The sequence below is a fragment of the Ictidomys tridecemlineatus genome, chromosome 14 (genome assembly GCF_052094955.1).
Source record: "Ictidomys tridecemlineatus isolate mIctTri1 chromosome 14, mIctTri1.hap1, whole genome shotgun sequence".
NCBI classification, from domain to species: domain Eukaryota; kingdom Metazoa; phylum Chordata; class Mammalia; order Rodentia; family Sciuridae; genus Ictidomys; species Ictidomys tridecemlineatus.
In genome coordinates, this window is record NC_135490.1 from 7,351,274 (window position 1) to 7,370,409 (window position 19,136).

A 19,136-nucleotide genomic window follows, 5' to 3' on the forward strand; every position below is an offset into this window, starting at 1 on the left:
CCAGAAAGAGGAATGTTTTTGTTTTGTTTTGCATTTGTAATGTAAGTTAAAAGGAATTTTAAAAAATTACCCTTACTGACAGTAGAAACACTTTCTAATGAATATGACATTGACATTTGGCCAAGGTTCTTGGAAAATACTAATGACTCCAACATAGTACAGCTCCTTTCTTTTGGTAGTGGAAATGAGATGAACAGAAACAGTTACTGTTTCTTCGTGCAGATACTTAGTGCAGACAAATATAAGAGTATAAAATTATGGGAATGTAAACATTCAGTCTTTTCTAACACAGCAGTATTGAGATAAAATTCACATCTCGAACATTGTTCCCAATTCATGATCTGTAAGCTCACAGTTGTACATCTACCAGCAGGATCAATTTTATTTTTTTTTTTAATTTTATTTTTAAAATGTTTTTTAATATTTATTTTTTAGTTTTTCGGTGGACACAACACTTTATTTTATTTTATGTGATGCTGAGGATCGAACCCAGTGCCCCATGCATGCCAGGCGAGCGTCTTACCGCTTGAGCCACATCTCCAGCCCAGGATCAATTTTAGAACACTTTCATTACCCTCAAAAGAAAAATGCAGGGGCTGGGGATGTGGCTCAAATGGTAGCGCGTTCGCCTGGCATGCGTGCGGCCCGGGTTCGATCCTCAGCACCACATACAAACGAAGATGTTGTGTCCGCCGAGAACTAAGAAAAAATAAATAAATGTTAAAATTCTCTCTCTCTCTGTCCCCCTCTCACTCTCTCTTAAAAAAAAAAAAAAAAAAAAAGAAAAAGAAAAATGCACCCAGGAGCATTAAGCTCTGCACTAACAAACCAGGGATCTCTCTTCTGCCTCCCTAGATTTCCTATTTGGGACATTTAAACTAAATGGAACCTCACTCTCTTTGGCCTTTTGTGAGTGGCTTTTTAACTTAGTGTGATCCCTTTTAAAGGTGCTCCCTTCATGTTGATTGCTGAATAATGTTCCATTCTTTGGACTCATCACATCTGTCCATTCATTACTTGGTGGACATTTGTATTGTTACTTTTTCTGTTTATCTAAAAAATGCTGTTGGAAACATTTATGTGTAAGATTTTGTGTGGACATACGTTGTCATTTCTTTTGGATATATGTGTGTGTGTGTGTGTGTGTGTGTGTGTGTGTGTGTGTGTGTGTGTGTGTGTGTGTGTGAAAATGCTGGGTCATATGGAATCTAGCCACACTTTTCCCAAGTGACTGCATCCTTATGTTCCTATGGTAATGCACTAGGGTTCTAATTTCTCCACATCCTTACCAGCATTTTTTATTACCTGCTTTTTGATTATAGTTATCCTAGGGGGTGCGAAGTGGTATTTCATTGTGATTTTAGCTTGTATTTCCAACATCTGATGATGTCAAGCATCTTTTCTTATGTTTATTGGGCATTTTTGTATTTTTTTGAAATATGTCTATTCTATTTCTTTGCCCATTTAAAAATTTGACTATTTCTAATAGTCTTTTCATTATTCAGAATTCTTTATTCTGGTGCAAGTCCCTTATTAGCTATATGATTTATAAGTAGTTTTTATATTCTATCTATTGTTTTTTTCTTTTTTTTTCAAGTCTTCATACATGTACTTTGGATAATGATGTCAATCACATTCCACCATCCTTGCTAATCCCCTGCTCCTCCCTTTCCCTCCCACCCCTCTTCCCTATCTAGAATTCATCTATCCTCCCATGCTCTCCCTCCCTACCCCACTATGAGTCAGCCTCCTTATATCAGAGAAAACATTCAGCATTTTTTTTGGGGGGGGATTGGCTAACTTCACTTAGCATTATCTTCTCCAACACCATCCATTTACCTGAAAATGCCATGATTTTGTTCTTTTTTAATGCTGAGTAAAATTCCATTGTGTATATATGCCACATTTTTTTAAAATCCATTTATCCACTGAAAGACATCTCAAAACAAATAACCCAATCAACAAATGAGCTAAGGACCTGAACAGACACTTCTTAGAAGAGGATGTACAATCAGTCAACAAATATATGAAAAAAGGCTCATCATCTCTAGCAACCAGATAAATGCAAATCAAAACCACTCTAAGGTATCATCTCACGCCAGTCAGAATGGTAGCTATTATGAAGACAAGCAACAATAAATGTTGGTGAGGATGTGGGGGAAAAGGTACACTATAACATTGCTGGAGGGACTTCAAATTGGTGCAGCCAATTTGGAAAGCAATATGGAGATTCCTTGGAAAACTGGGTATGGAACCACCATTTGATTCAGCTATCCCTCTCCTTGGACTATACCCAAAGCCCTTAAAAACAGCATACTACAGTGACACAGCCACATCAGGGTTTATAGCAGCACAATTCACAATAGCTAAACTGTGGAGCCAACCTAGATGTGTTTTTCTTTTTTGATAGTGTCTTTGAAGCACAAAAGTCTTAAATCTTGATGAGTTCCATTGTTTTTTCTTTTTGTTGCTTGTGCTTTTATTGTTGTGAGAAACTACTTACACCTAACCCAAGGTCATATGGATTTATGTTTATGTTTTCTTTTAGGAGTTTTATAGTTTTAGCTCTTAAAGTTAGATTTTCTTCCATTTGGATTTTTCTTGTCCTTCCTCCACTATAGTTAGTTCATGAGTGTGGCGTGAGATAGGATTCTACTTTCATTCTTCAGTATGTGGATACCCAGTTGTCCCAGCAAAAGTGTGCTTTCTCCTTTGTTCTGTCTTGTCACCCTTGTCAGAAAACTGGACTTGCAGTTCTGTCCCACTGATGTATATATTTACCCTTGTAGTAGGACCACATTGTCTTGGTTACTGTAGTTTTGTAGTATTTTGATATAGTGGAGTGTTTTTTTTCTTTGTCAAGAATGTTTATGCTGCTCTGGATCTTTTGCCTGCCTGTGTTTGTTTCTTTCCTTCATTTCTTCCTTTTCTTTCCCCTTCTGTGGTGGGGACTGAATCCAGGGCCTCACACATGCTAGGTAAGTGCTCCACCACTAAAATGCACCCCAGCTTGGCTTGTTGGTTTTTATAAAAAAGCAAGCTAGGATTCTAATGAGGATTTCCTTAAGTCTGTGTGTACACACGCATGTGTGAGATGCTGGGTGTTGAACCTGGGGCCTCGTGCATGCTAAGCATGTCCTCTTATCTCTGAGCTGTATGTAGTCTCAGCCCCTGCCTTGAATCTTATAGATTTGGAGAGTATTGCCATCTAAACAGTATGAAGTCTTTTAATTCATGAACATAAGATTTCTGTTCATTTATTTAAATTTTTAATTTTTATCAACAAGGTTTTGGAATTTCAGTGTATAATTCTTGCATTTCTTTTAAATTGATTCCTTTTAGTATTTTTGATGATATTATAAATGAAATTGTCTTTTTAATTTCATTTCCAGTGTTTTCATTGCTGGTGTATAGAAATACAATTGATTTTTATATTTTATCTTTGTATCCAGTGGCCTTGCAGAATGTATTTATTCGAATATTTTTTTCATGGATTCTTTAGGATTTTCTACATATAAAATCAAATCATTGCAATAAAGATAGTTTTACTTCTTCCCTTCCGGTCCGGTTGCCTTTTATTTTTCCTCACCTAACTGCCCTGACTAGAATTTCTAGTACTGTGTTGCATAGAAGTTGGTAGTAAACATCCTTGTCTTGTTCTTGATATTGGACATTCAGCTGTTCAGTTCCACACCAGTGGGTGTGGTATTAGTGGTGGGTTTTCATAGATACTTTCTAATAGGCTGAGAAATTTCTCTACTATTTCTAGTTTGTTGAAAGTTTTTATCATGAAAGAGTGATAGGAGGGCTGGGGATGTGGCTCAAGCGGTAGCATGCTCGCCTGGCATGCGTGTGGCCCGGGTTCGATCCTCAGCACCACATACAAACTAAGATGTGTCTGCCAAAAACAACAACAACAAAAAAATATTAAAATTCTCAAAAAAAAAGAGTGATAGGACATATTTTTTAAACTCACTAAGAGTTTTGAGTTTTTGTTAAATGCTCTTCCAAAATAAATTACTCTTAAAAATGACTATTTATCTTTTTTTTTTTTTAATTTGCAGAAATTGATTTGCATACCAAATGTGTGGTGGATGTTGATGCAAACAAGATTATTCTTAATCCTGTAAATACAAATCTTTCCAAAGGAGATGCCCGGTAAGTTAAGAAGCAATGTTATGTTCAATGGATTTTTAATGACCGAGTTGAGTTCACTTGAAGGAACTTGGAGTGCTCACTGTGGAGACATTGCTGTCTTCAGGAGTCTGCTCGGGTGGAGGGTCACAGTCTGTGCAGGGGTGATGAGTGCCGGAATGTGTGTCACAGGCAGAATTGCTTCTGTAGGAAGACAGGGCGCGTAAGGTTCTGGAGCAGTTGAGGAAGACTTCTGGAAGCACTGGGCTGGGAAGGGTTGGGGGAATCAGAAAGGAAGAAGCAGGTGGGTGGGAAGGCTGTCAGGCCATCGCTCAGTGAGGGTGCCATTCACTTCTGCCCAGGCAAGCACTGTCTGTCCCCGCTCAGTGCTCCCTTGGCGAGGGCGGTCTTCGGCCCAGGGATGCCTCTCTAAAGGCTTGTGGGCCATAATGGCGTTGTCATTCCAGGTTTGTTCCGGCTCTGCAGTTGATTTTAAGTCTTTGAGACAAGAGACTGTCAGAGACAGGGGTGAGCGCTCAGGCGGCACCCCCAGATCTTGATGAGGGAGAGGAAGAAAGTGAGTTGGAGAAGGAATGAACAGATTAATTTGGGTTTTCTTCGTAAATGGAGGGAAATTAATTTGATCAACTAAACTGGGATCAGATTACTGAAAACCTGGAAGGCAGACAAAGAAATTTGGCCTGTACTCTTGTCTGTATGATTCTGCCTCTGACCGTGTTTCAGTGTTGTGATTGAGGGAGGTGGAAGGATGGTTGATTGGCAAGGTAGAGAGTGGGTCCAAGTAGGAAGGACATTTTGTGGAGAGACTGGCTGGGTGATGCCGTGCGCACAGAGGATTCTCCATAAGCACCACAGGCAGGGTCCTGTGTGGCCCTCCAGAGAGTTCCTTTTGAGCTGGGTTGAAAGAGCACTGGGTGTGGAGTCAGAAAATCTGAGTCAAATCCTTTGAGTCAAATCCTTCCTCAGATGTGTTGTTGTTTATTATTTTCAACTTTTTGAACCTCCTCTGTTTGATGCCTGCCTTATCTGTCTCACAGAGAGGTTTCCCCCAAAGATCAAGTTGATTAGTGATTGGCAAAGTGCTTTATAAAGTGTGTATAAGTATGTATTATTATCAGTGTGAGGTATTTAAGTATCTCCAGCTATGAGGACTATGGGATGTGCTGTCATTAGGGTGTGAAGGGAAGTTATGTCAAAAATGATGCTGGGATCTCAAGGCCGTGGATGGGATGAGCTGTTGCTCTGGGTGACATTTATTTTGGAGGATGTTTGCTGCTCTCAGAATGCTCAATGTGGAAACTTTTGCTTACATTGAGAAATGTGGGCAACTCAGCAAATCTGGAAGCAGTACCCTCTGGTAGCAAGTGTGGGTTTTATTTATTGACTGACTTGAAGTCAGCTTCTTGCTGGCACAGTTATCTACCAGAGCTCTTTATTTATGAAGTGTGTTAGCTATTTATTTATTGCTGTCTAACAAATTATTTCAAATGTAGTGGCTTAATGCAGCCATAATTATTTATTGTCCCATGGTTACTGTGGGTCAGGGGTCCTGTCTGGGGATGGCTTGTCCTGTCTCACACCCTGTGGGCTCTCACTGGAAGGCTTGAAGGTGGGAGTTGGAATCACCTGCAAAAGGCTCAGTAACCAGGCCTGGTAGTGGATGCTGCCTTTTAGCCAGAGGTGTCTCTGGGGCTGTGTGCAGGACATGCACTCACAGCCTGTGGCAGGTGCCAAGGCAGGCATCCTGAGAGAGACCAAGCCAGGAGGAAGCACCTTGGCCTGTGTGTCCCAACTTGAGAGTCTCACAGGTCACTTAGGCAACATTTTCTTGCTCAAGGCTGGTGTAAAATTCTATACAGTTTAGAGAAGAGGAAACATCCATTTTTCAGTAGAAGACAGTCACTGTGCATTATAAGAAAAGCTTCTGGAATGAGGTAGGTATTGTTGTGCCCATCTTTGGAAACTGCCGTCATCTGCCACAAGTGTGTAGTAATACCTACCTGACAAGGTTCTTGTGAGTAAAATGAGCACACAGAAGCTAAAAAAAAAGTATGTTTCCTTTCCCTTGGCGATCTTCAGATCTCAAGACATTTGTGAAAGAATTAAATAGTACTTTTTGATTCTGTAGACTATCTTAGATGGCTCTTTGTTTGGATAAGAGGTTAATTTTTTTTCCACTGCTGGGAATTGAACCCAGGCATACATGCTGGGTAGGTGCTCTGTCACTGAGCCATACCCCCAGGCCCCGTTTTATTTTCCTCTTGCATATGCTGAAAATTACTCAGTGCTATAGTTTACTTTCTTAGATTAGAAAAAAAGAGAACTTTTTTAATTGACAATTTCCAAAAAGGATAGTATGTAATGGTTTGGGGTAAAGTTAAGTAAAGATTATTTAAAAAGCAACTTTTGGTGCTGGGGTTGTGGCTCAGTGTAGAGCACTTGCTTAGCATGTGTGAGGCCCTGGGTTTGATTTTCAGGAGTGCATATAAGAGAATAAAGTTCTCATCAACAATAAAATATTTTAAAAAGAAACTTTTTATTAAAGTATTTAATACATATATGGAGAAGTATATAACTTGATGAGTTTTCATAAACTGGACACATTCCTGTAATAGACACCCTCATAAAGAAACAACACTACTAGCATGGCAAAAGACCACTTTATGAGAAGTGCTTTCTTTTTTCTTTTTAAAGTGTAATATCAAGGTTTAAAGAAAACAAATTTTGGAGTGTAACAGTTCAGTGGCATATGTTGATATCATTAAATTTTGGGAAAAATAGAAAAAAAACACACATTAAAAGTTCAATTTTTTAAAATATTTTATTTTTTAGTTTTTCGGCAGACACAACAACTTTTTGTTTTTTATATGTGGTGCTGGGGATCGAACCTGGGCCACACGCATGCCAGGCAAGCCTGCTACCGCTGGAGCCACATCCCCAGCCCAAAAGTTTAATTTTTTTAAAAAAATATTTTTTAGTTGTAGATGGACATAAATTTATTTGTTTATTTATTATTTTGTGGTGCTGGGGATCAAACCCAGGGCCTTGAGCATGCAAGGCAAGCACTCTGCCAACTGAGCTATATCCCCAGCCCTAAAAGTTTAATTTTTATTAATTAATGATAGGAGATTAATTACCATCTTGCTGTGGAGTGCCAACTAATCTGGAAAATGAATAATGACTTTTTAGGGACTATATTTATAACCAGCAAGTTAGAGATTTGAAATGAGCGTGAAAGTGATTGAATCACTTAAAATCACTAGTCAGGGTGGGCTCAATTTAATACTTTTTCCTTTAAAAGCTATAATATTATTGCTTTATGGTCCAATTCTATTACTGTAAGATGCTAGTTATATATGTACTTTACAATTCAAGTTATGCTTTGAAATTGAACAATGTGAATTTTAAAACAGTGGTTTCTTTTTTCTGATCAATTTTGTCTTAACTTTTGTAAATTTCATAATGATTTGACCTTTTGTTTATGAAAACCAACAGGAGCCATGGTTAATCATAAAGATTTGGGAAACAGTTTTGCTGTGCTGTGTATGGAATTTCAGAAACATTTTGAAAAAGAAGAATTTTGAAACTGAGAAAATTGATAGTAGAAGCCCAACAAAATTAAGAACACTGACTTTGGGACCAGGCATCCTGGATTGAATCTCAGCCCTACCTCCTAACACATGTAACCCTGGCGAACTTCTTACTTCCCTCTGCTTCTGTTTGCTCATTTGTAAAGTGGGGGTTATAGTAGAACCTGGTTATAGGTTGTTATAGGATTGAGTGAGTTAGAATTTCTCTCATGGGTCAGATGTGATGGTCCATGCTTGTGATCCCAGCCACTTGGGAGGCCAAGGCAGGAACATCTTTAAGTTCAGGACCAGCCTCAGCAATTCAGCAAGACCCTTTCTCAAAATAAAACATGGGGGCTGAGGATGTAGCTCAGTGATAGAGCACTCTATATAAAAAGTGCCGGTGCATGGGAACCCTATGGGAAGGTTAGCTGTTATTCTTTTTTTTTTTTTTTCTAAATATTTATTTTTTTAGTTTTAGGTGGATGCAATATCTTTATTTTATTTTTATGTGGTGCTGAGGATAGAACCCAGTGCCTCGTGCATGCCAGGCGAGCGCACTACCACTTGAGCCACATCCCCAGCCCCATTGTTATTCTTAGTATTACTTTTATTATTGCTATGGCCTGTGTTTAATTGTAGGCCATGTGAAATTCAGTTATCAATATAACTTAACAAAGGTAGTAAATTTTTAAAAAAACCAAAATATATTTCAATTCAGTGTTTAAGTATATATGCCTATCATGAAATTTCCTAGTTCTAGAAAAAGTTCAGCTTTGCAAGGACAGAAATATTATTGAATTTGCCCTCTGTTGATTGTGTACTTAAGAACAAGTTTGCCATCTCTACAAGAGACGGACAGGCCTACCCCCTAGATTTATTTTTTCAGTGAATAAAATATTAATCTGTGTAATCCAGGCTTTCCCTTTTTAGTATCTACTAATTTGGGAAACCAGGTCAAAACATTTCTTTTGAACATAGGGTAGGAACAGAGGGACCTTTTATCAAACTTGGGAAAGATTCTTGATGAGCTTTTCCAGTTCCACAGCTCCACTTTGACACATCCTATTTTAGTGGCAGAGTCCTGTATCCACAAGATCTGCCTGTACTTCTTGGGATCAGTCCTGGACACACACTGACACGTTGTATTTATTTTCTCATGTATAGCCACACTACATATAATACTAGTACAATTAAATATCTTCAAAATTAACCTTCTTGCCCTGAATCAGTTGCCCTCAATATAGTTTTCTAGATTGATTCCTTGGGGTTTTCTAGATCTTCATTGGTAACATATTTACAAAATTAAAAAAAAATTTTTTTAGTTGTCAATGGACGTTTATTTTATTTATTTATTTGTGGTGCTGAGAATCGAACCCAGTGCCTCACACATGCTAGGCAAGTGCTGTACCACTGAGCTAAAACCCAAGCCCCTACAAATTGTTTTTTAGGGTTAATAGATGGCTAATTTATTATCTAGTTTTAAATTTTTTAAAAGGTCTTTTTATTTATTTTTATTTTTTGCAGTGTGAGGGCTTGACTAGAGCCATGCATGTGAAGGCAGGTGCTTTAACACTGAGCCACATCCCCATTAAAAATTTTTTTTTTAATTATTATTATTTTTTTGTGGTAATAGGGATGGAACCCAGGATCTTGTGCATGCTAGGCAAGTGCTCTACCACTGAGCACTTTTATTTTGAGTCGGAATCTTGCTGGGTTGCCCAAACTGGTTTTAAACTTGTGATCCTCCTGCCTCAGCCTCCTTAGTAGCTGAGATTATAGGTATAAGCCACCAAACCTGGTTATTCTTAGATTTTTTTTTTTACAAGTCAGATTCTCAGTGTGTAATTTTGAACATTGGGGAGCACATTATTATAAGTGTCTTATGTAACTAGTTATAATAATAGCATGCTGTGAACAATCCCTTTTTAAATGACTAAGATAAATTTTAGGCCTTATTTTATTTGGATCATGTATTATATTAACATTTTATTCTACAAGAAAATAGTAATACTTGTGTTTGTCACCATCATAGGGCAAAATGGTTTCTTAGGCACAAGTTTATCTTCTGCCTCTTGCTTCCTGGGCAAATTAAGATGGTTTCTCATGGAGAGTAGCTGCTTTTGCTTTGTGAGTCCCTCGTGTTGTAAAAGCTGACATGTGGGTGAGTTTGGAATATAGAGCACATTTTCCCATTGTTTCAAGTAAGCCTGGTCTTGGGCAGAAGAAGGCCTAGTTTAACTCCCAGCTTGGGCAGTATTTATGCTTTGATATGCAGCCAAAGTGCTTCAGACCTCTTCCTGGCCCATGACTCAAAATACTGAAAAGGTGTACTCAAGAACTGAGGCTGAATAATATGAATAATTTTTACTGCTTCATGGAGGACATTCTTATATGTGAAAAACCAAAAAAAAAGCCTTTTTTTTTTTTTGTGGATGCGGGGTGATGAAAAAATAAGTGCCTACCTTCTGTTGGTATCATTGTGCCCAAGGTGCTGATCTGTTATTTTTATACCACTGGGCAAATGTCAAAGCAGTGAAAAAAGCAAATCACCTTAGTGTTATTATGACACTAGTTTTGATCTCTAGACCTTCTGGAAAACTCAGGGGGTCCCTCAGGAATCCTCAGACCACAATTTGACCACTGAGCACTTTTTATTTTATTTTGTGATCAGTCCTGGACACACACATGTTGTATTTATTTTCTCATACACAGCCACACTACATATAGTAGTAGTGCAATGAAATATCTTTGTAATTAACCTTCTTGCCCTGAATTAATTGCCCTCAATATAGTATAGGGATTGCTTTAGGAATTTTATCCAGTTGGCAACTTGTAAGAGCCAATATTTTGGTTTGTTTATTTTAAAAGCTTTCATTGATATATGTGCACACACACATACATATACCATATAGTTCATCCCTTTAAAGTGAACAATTCAGTGGTTTCTATTATATTTACCAAGTTGTGCAATCAGTGCCATTATCTACTTTTATGTCTTTGTGTGTGTGAATGTGGGGGCCAGTGTTGGGATTGAACTCAGGGTGTCACACAGGCCAGGCAAGTACTCCAGCACTGAGCCCTCTTGAAGAGTCTACCTAAGTTGCCCAAGCTGGCCTGGGACTTTGATCTTCCTGCCTCAGCCCCCTAAGTAGCTTGTATTACAGGTGTGTGCCATCAGGACCAGCCTTGCTTATGTAATTTTCATCATTTTATTAATCTACTTTCTGTCTTGTACAGATCTGAGATTTGCCAGTTTTGGACATTTCCCATAGCTGAAGTCATAAGCTATATGGTCTGTGATTGGCTTCTTTTATTTAGCATGATGTTTTGAGGTTTATTCTTGTTGTAACATCAGTACTTTTTTTTAAAAAATGGAGTATAATATCCCACTGTATTCCATTTTGCTTATCCATTCACCAGCTGATGGATATTTGGGTTGTTTCCACTTTTCTTGGCTTTATGAATAGTGCTGCTTATGTATAAGTCTTTGTGTGGATGTGTTTCCACATTGTCTTCAGTAGATATCTAGACATGGAATTGCTGCCTAGGCATGGAATTGCTAGGTCATATGGAAACTCTATGCTTAATGTTTGAGGAACTGCAGAAATGTATTCCAAAAATCCTGCACTCTTTAGTCCCCTTCCCCCCTAGTGGATGAGGGTTCCATCTTCTTTGGCTTATTTTTTAAAGAATGACAATTTACCTTAAGGATAATGGTAGTACCTCTGGCTAATTGGAGAGTGCATGTCCTACCTCCAGGCATTCAAGTTACAATGAAAAAGCAAAACAAAACATTGTGCTTTCCAAACAAAACAAGTTCGGCCAGCTTCAGCCCTTGGCTACTGGTTTGGAAGCGCTGGTTCTGCTAAACTAGAGTCTAGTTACATTTCTGTTGAGTAGGACTTCCTTGTAAGGTTTTTAAAAACTTGAGCACAATTTTAAGGGTTACTGGTACAGATAACTTTGTTTTTTTTTAAAACAAACAAACAAAAAAATGAAACATTTATGTTCCTGTGACTGAGTTTAATAAATCATACAATTTAAACCTTGAGATCTGCCTCCCAATTTTAACCTTTCCCTCAGCACCACAGTTAACCGCTTTCTTGAATTTAGTGTATTTCTTTCCTTTGTATTTCTTTACATTGTCACTGATAATTTGTAGATGGTTTGTATATGAATGCCTTTTTCTAGTAAAAGCCCAAATGAGTGACTCAGAAAAGGTTGACTATGCTTATGGAGTAATTTTTAAAGGCAAAAATGAATGGCTGAATGAATGAGTGGATGAGTTAAAAGAAACCAAAAATAATATCAGCCATTTACTTTGGTAGAGGAAAGCTAAAACTTTCAATTTAATCAAATTCCCTCTTCCTCTTAAAGAAACACAAACAGAACAAAGGCTCCCCCCATTATCTCTTGTTGGTGGTGACTGCCCACAGTGTGGCAGTGGAAAGTGCTTTAGTGTTCCTACAGTTCTTTGAAGAGACTCTAGTAGAGTGAGCTGTGTCTCTTCAGAAGTGCCACTTCAAACACCAACATTGAAACCTCAAAAAAGAAAGAAGTCCTTAATGTAAATTGTACTCTTCAGTCCTGGGACCACTTAATGCAATTTTTTTTCTTTAGCTCCTGCTTTCTGTCCCAAGTGTGGGGTGTGTGTCTATGTTCATGCATGGACACTTCCAGTGATAATACACTAAGTTGGAGTTTCTCTTACCTTTCTTTGTTATCAGGTGTCAGATTTTAGGACTAGAACTCTCTGAAGATTGCACGCATTTAGAGATCTCCATTTCAAGATCTTAATTCACCTGGACAGATTTCTTCCATGTTCTGTGAGATGACCTGTTCTTAAGTGCATGTGAGGGAGACTCTTCAGCAAAGACAGAAGTAGTAGCCACAGAGGACACAGATGAGCAGGGTTTTCTCTTGTTTTACAGTAAAAGTAGGATGTGGCCCTCTCCTTCCTGCTCTGTTCTAATGATCAGGAGGTGGTGTGCAGGTTTCAGCTGCCAGTCTAATGAGAAGAATGTCTGAGATGTTGATCTCAACAACTGCTTAGTAAAGTCATTAAAATCTCTTTGTTTTTTTTAAGACTATATATCAGTTTAGTCAAGTTTACTAAGTAATTAATGAGTATCTAATATGAACAAAGAATACTCAGCGCTTCTTGGGAGGTTTAGAGTACTCTGTAGTGGGCATGCAGACTGGCTCTTAGAATACATGCTAAGTTACGTGAGGATGTCCATATATCCATTTCTCTTGCAAGACACATTGTTAATGCTAATGAGGGGAGGGCCTGTCCCAGTAATTTCTTTGACAAATATGAAGTCATTTTCCAGCTAAGTCCTTGTTAGTGGAAGGCATCATTAGGCCATATTAGATAATGACTTTAAATTTCTGTACAGCGATATGGATGCTAATTTAAATAGAGATTTTAATTGAAGGAAGTCATGCACAGTATAATTATGGTATGCACAATAGACTTGCTTGTTCTCTCTGCTGTGAAATGACTTGAGTGAGGCTAATAATTCTGTTCAAATAGAATCTGCTCCCCTGGAGAATCGCATGTGGTATGTTTTAATTTCATAAAGAGGCTCTTCCCCAGGGAGCCCGTCCATTCTAATTATGTCAGAGTGGCGGGCAGAGGACTGCCTGTGCGCTTGGAGGTTTAGGTGATTCTTCAACCTCGTCCTTTAAAAAGTACTACATTAATTGTGTAGCTCAGTTACTGCTTTTGGATATAGTTGTAAAAATGAGTCAGAGGGACTTAGAAGATAAAAAGATAAAATAGGTGTGATCAAATGTATAAAATTGCATAGTTAATAGCAGATCATCAAATTGCAGTAAACATAAATTTTGTCAAGTTATAGCACTGAAATCTAGCAGGTTGCTAAATAAACTGATAAATTATTAGCAAAGATATCTGAGCAAAAATTACCATAGAATGCTACCATAGAGTTTATAGTTAGAGTTTTTTTATTTTGGATATAAATATTTTCATGTTAAGGCCTTTATTACATTATTGGTATAGCAATAAGAAGAAATAAACTTTAAGAAAAATACTACTTGGATACTGATATTTGATAAAATGAAAACTCTGGGTTGTCTGAGTCTATAGTTAGTTACTAGAATGTAATCAAGTAAGTTATAAGTAATAGGAATCACATGTTTTGAATTTCCCTTGAATTCAGAAAATGGTATGAAATAGCCAGATAGTATAAGATAGATATTTACTGGAGTTAGGGCTGGAGTTGCGTCTCAGTGGTAGAACACTTGCCTAGCATGTGTGAGGCACTGGGTTGGATCCTTAATACCACGTAAAAATAAATAAAATAAAGGTATTGTGCCTGTGTACAACTAAAAATATATTTTTAAAAATCTAATTATAAATAAAGTTTAGCCAGCTGTCACACCCCACTACCAAAGAGCTTTTGGTTATTTTGCTTTGTTCTTTGTTTTGCATTACCATTATTATACTGGAATAATTAACAATAGTTAAATAATACAGGTTGAAAATTCCAAATCTGAAAGTCTATAATCTGAAAGGCCCCAGATTCTGAACCTTTTTGAGCATTTCCAGGATGCTGAAAATAGAAGATTCGGCACCTGACTTGATGTGATAGATTGTAGTTGAAATGTAGGAAGATTAAAATGTTACATAAAATTAGCTTTGGAGTGTAGTTTAATGGTAGAATGCTCACCTAACATACTGAAGGCCCTGGTCTCGATACCCAGCCCTACAAAGAAAATCAACAAAACATTCATGTAAAATTACCTGCAGGCTGTGTGTATAAGACATACACAAATCTCATGTTTTGACTTGGGACCCTTCCCCAAATATCTCAGTATGTATAAGCAAATATCAAAAAACAAACAAACAAACCCAAAACACCTGAAATCTGAAACCCTGCTGGTCCCTAGCATTTGAATAAGGGATACTCAATTTGTAACATGACATTTTTAGTCAGGATTCAAGTATCTGATTGTTCCATAAAGCACCCCCACCTCCCTCCACCAAGTTTGCTTTGAATAGGAATGTGGTCTATACATTGTGTGATTGGATGATGTGATTTCTTTCTTTCTTCTTTCTTTTTTTTGAGGGGGTACTGGCGATTGAAGTCAGGGGCACTTGACCACTGAGCCACATCCCTAGCCATATTTTTTTACTTATTTAGAGACAGGGTCTCACTGAGTTGCTTAGTGCCTTGCTTTTGCTGAAGCTGGCTTTGAACTCGTAATCCTCCAGAGCTGTTGGAATTAGAGGTGTGCGACACCATGCCTGGCTTAGATGATATGATTTCTAATTTTCTGGTTCCTTGCTTGTTGGAGGAACCTGGCTCATTTGTTGATGGAATAATAAGTGAGTTTGTCACAAGGGATACATTTTCCTTCTCCAGTCAGATACCACACCTGTAGATTTTCTAATAGATATTTTTACCCCGGCATTCCTTTCCTTCTCTGACATCACCCTAGTGGAGGACCTTCCTGCCTGTGCTGAGGTGACAGCATAGCCTGCTGACTGGCTTCTGGAACCCACCATCACCAGACTCACCTTCAGGCCCGCCCCTGCTTCCGTAACTTGTCTTTGGAATTTAGAGCACTTATTATTCCCACTGATTTGGAAGCAGCGATTGCTCAGAGGTTGTCTTTTGTATGTTGTCTTGCATTGCTTGCTTTTGCTTATTTTCCTATGTTTTGAAAACCCTCTTCCCTCTTAGGCTGTGGCTACTGGAGAGCGGGAGGCTGCACTCGCAGTCCATCTCTTCCTTGCTTTGCAGCTCAGCGCCTCTTGCCTGGTCACTTCTGTTAGCACCTTTTCTCAACACCTCTGCCCTTCAGGTTTTAAAGGCAACTTGTGAGCCTGGAGCTGGATTCTGGCTGCATCCTCAAGGCAGGGGTGGAACATGAGGCCTTATAGGAGTGCACTTTTCTAGTGATGGATGTCCTCGTCCACTAGAGACGTTCTCTCGTGTGCACAGTAAAGAGGACAGCATTTTCCTTTATGGTAGGCTTTCTACATTCCTAGACCACAGTTTTGTTTTGCTTTTGTCCTTGTGACAACACCTTTTGTTTCAGTCTTTTTCATTGGCTATGTTTTAAGTTTGTTGCTTCTTAGTGATCCAATTAGAACCAACTGTGAGGTAAATTCCTCTTGGAATTTTCTGAAGATTGATTGGTATAAGAGCCCCTTTAAACTCTTAAATATTAGTGAAGGGCTTTTGTTAATGTGGGCTGAAGCCTATAGATATTGTTTGGGTTAGAAATTAAAAATTAAAATGAGAAGTTTTTAAAACATTTTAATTCATTTCAAAGAAAACAAAAAGTTATTATGTGTTAACATAAATAATATTTTTAAGACAAATAGTGCTACTTTCCAAAAAGATTTCAGTTTCCTGAAGATTGAGTAACTCTCTTATAATGTATAGATTAGGTGCTGTATATGAGGTACCATACGCTGTATTTATCCATAGATGTGTTTTGTTTGGCTTTTACTATAAGATTTCAGATACAAATTCAAATTTGTAGTTTTTCTTAAACAAACTGAGAATCTGGTAACACTGGATTTGCTACTGTCTCCTTTGGCCAGGTTTTGAGTTCCTTATGTTCCTAGATGGTTTGCTCTCTCATTTATGTTATATGCTAGGCTCCTGAGGACATTTCTTTTTATAATCCGTGCTGTAGATACTTACTGTCTTTTGTCACAAAAGATGCCCTTTCTTGATCTAAATATACATAAAATAAAATCAGTCATTTTAATGTGCATTCCATTCATTGCATTTAATACATGTGACTCTGACCACATCCATTTCCAGAATTATTTTAAAAACAAACTCTCCCCCATTAGATGATAAACTCCCATTTCTTTCAGGCCCTGGTAACTGTGTTTCACTTTCTGTCTGAACAAGTTTTGACTACTCTTAAGTCCATCATCTAAGTGGGATCATATGGTATTTTTTTCTTCTTGTGACTGCTTATTTCACTTGGCGTGATGCCTTCAGTGTTCATGTATGCTGTAGCATGTGCTGGAATGTCCTTCCTTTTAGAGGCTGAATAATATTCCATTGTATGTAGAGACCACATTTTGCTTATTGGTTGAACTGCCAGTGGACACTTGGGTTGCTTCCATATGTTTGCTGGTGTGGATGTGCTGCTGGGAACATGCAGCTGACATATTTCTCCTGCTCTGCCCTGCATGTCTGCCAGGAGAAGAGTTGCTGGATCTCACACTCTTATTGAGAAAATCAACCTCTGCTCTCTGAATATATCATGCTTTCAGGTGTGAATTCCATAAATGTTTGCTGCAGTCAGGCTGGGCAAAATAACCTGGAGGTGACAAGCAACTTGAAGGTTGAAGCGGGAATTGCTTTATTACGGAACAACAGGGGTATATATACCTAACTGATTACACACAGCTTGACTCAGTTAGCATCATCCAGATACAGCAGTCAGCCAATAAGGAATCCTCATCATCTTAATGGTTCGGTGGCGTTGCCTCACAAACTACTCCTTCTGGCAAACTGCCGGGCGCCATCTTGACTTGATTTGTGGTCCCCAACAAATGTTAACATGCCTTTACTTATAAATTATCTAGTGTTCTTGATGTAGTGTTCAAATTATTACATTATTTTGCAAAAAAGTAAAGCATTGCTACATTTCCACTAAATATGTATCCTTTTTGTTTTAAAAGAAATTTTTTCTTAAAAATATTGTTTGTTAATGTGTAATGACACTTTGTATTTTGAAATGAATGAATTAAATGTTTCTGAAAGTTCTTGTTTTAATTTTTTTTTCTTTTTGTACCAGGGGTTGAACTCAGGGGTGCTTAACCATTAAGCCACATCCACAGTCCATTTTTAGTATTTTTTCTTTTGAGATAGGGTCTTGCTAAGAGTTGCTGAGGCTGGATTTGAACTTGTGATTCTCCTGCCTCAGCCTCCTGAGCCACTAGGATTAACAGGTGTGCCTACCACATGTGGCTCATTTTAATTTCTATTTCAAATAATATCTATAGGCTGTATCCCACATAAACAAAACCCCTTTGGGGTCTTCACTAATATTTTAAGAATGTAAAGCATTCTGATACCATAATTTTGAGAATCTCTTCATCTGTTTGATAATTTGTTAGCACAGATTACTTAAAATTGCTGAGTTGCTTGTCCAAATTTTAGAACATAATGATTTTCTCTCTTAGGAATAAGCAGTGTCATATAAAATTGCAAATCACCTCCACATTGCTGCAATCTTATTTAACTGGTGATATTTCTAAAGTTATTTGGCACTATCTAACTGAAATATTTGGAGTAACCAATTTTGTGAATTCAGAGTTCCAACTTAGAATGCCAAGGAATTTTCCTCAGTTCTTTGGGGCAACAGGGCAAGGGTTTCCACATTCCAAACCCTTCTGATTCTCCTCTTTTTCTTGTTGGAGGGCTGTGGTATTGACAGAGGGAGGAGGCTCTGGAGAGCTGGTTTAGAATTTTGGTGCACTGGGAGATTTTTTTAAGGGAGCTTCTGAATGAGGTGCGGCTGCTGCAGGGGTGAGAGAATGGGCTTTTGTTTGGGTTGTATGAAACCCCTGTGTCTTCCAGGATAGAAAGAGGGCAGAAAAGGCAGAAATAGTGCATGTGTTAATCCTGGGAAAAGCAAGAAGCCTTTGATAAATCAGTATTCTGCTTATTGTCATCAAGATGGAATTATTTGACTATGAATTTGTTGAATGGTAATTGAACAAAAATTTAGAAATATTCCTAAGTGAAAAGATAGTTAACTGTAAAGATTTTTAGCAGAATGCAATTATTCTGAGGGAGAAAAAGATGGTGAGAATCATTTTTATTTTTATATTTCGGAAGATATAAATATCTACAAAATTATTGTTTTAAAAAATAAATTTTACACTTTGAAATGAAAACCATCATGAGAATCTATGCCTAAGAATGCCCTTCTTATAATTGCTCTTTGGATTTTATGAGACCTACATATTCCTCTGTGCAGGAAACTGGCCATGTGGGCATCTCAGATGAGCTCCCTTGCCAGCTTTGTTTACCCTAGAAGCCCCCGTGTGAGCAGAACCTTTGCCTGTCACTCATCTGGTGAGAGCTGCCCTTGCAGCCTGCTGAGATTGGATATAATGTAACATGGCCGGAGCTGGACACAAGTCCACGTTTGGCACTATTTCCTGATAGAACTTCTACTCCAGTTCTGTAAGTAGTCGAGGAAAACCTGGTGTGTCTTAGCTGAACTCATGCATCTGCTTACATCAGGAAGGATATTGGCCAGATTGGCTCAAGATTAATGCCCTGTCACCAGTCTAGGATTTGGGGCCACCTTTTCCAGAGCATCACTTAAGTTTTCAGACCCTGATTTCATCCTTGTACTGTTGCAAACACCTCTGTATGCCACTTCCTATTCTTGTGG

The 19,136-nt window shown here is 38.1% G+C and overlaps 1 protein-coding gene across 3 annotated transcripts in view; it reads left to right on the top strand.

Annotated features, from left to right (window-relative positions):
* Kif13b (kinesin family member 13B) overlaps positions 1 to 19,136 on the top strand; it is a 157,974-nt gene that overhangs the window by 12,828 nt on the left and 126,010 nt on the right. For all 3 annotated transcript variants that reach the window (XM_078030801.1, XM_078030802.1, XM_078030803.1), the window contains exon 2: positions 4,065 to 4,158. In XM_078030801.1, coding sequence (XP_077886927.1) covers positions 4,065 to 4,158 — 94 coding nt within the window. The remainder of the gene's footprint in view (positions 1 to 4,064; positions 4,159 to 19,136) is intronic.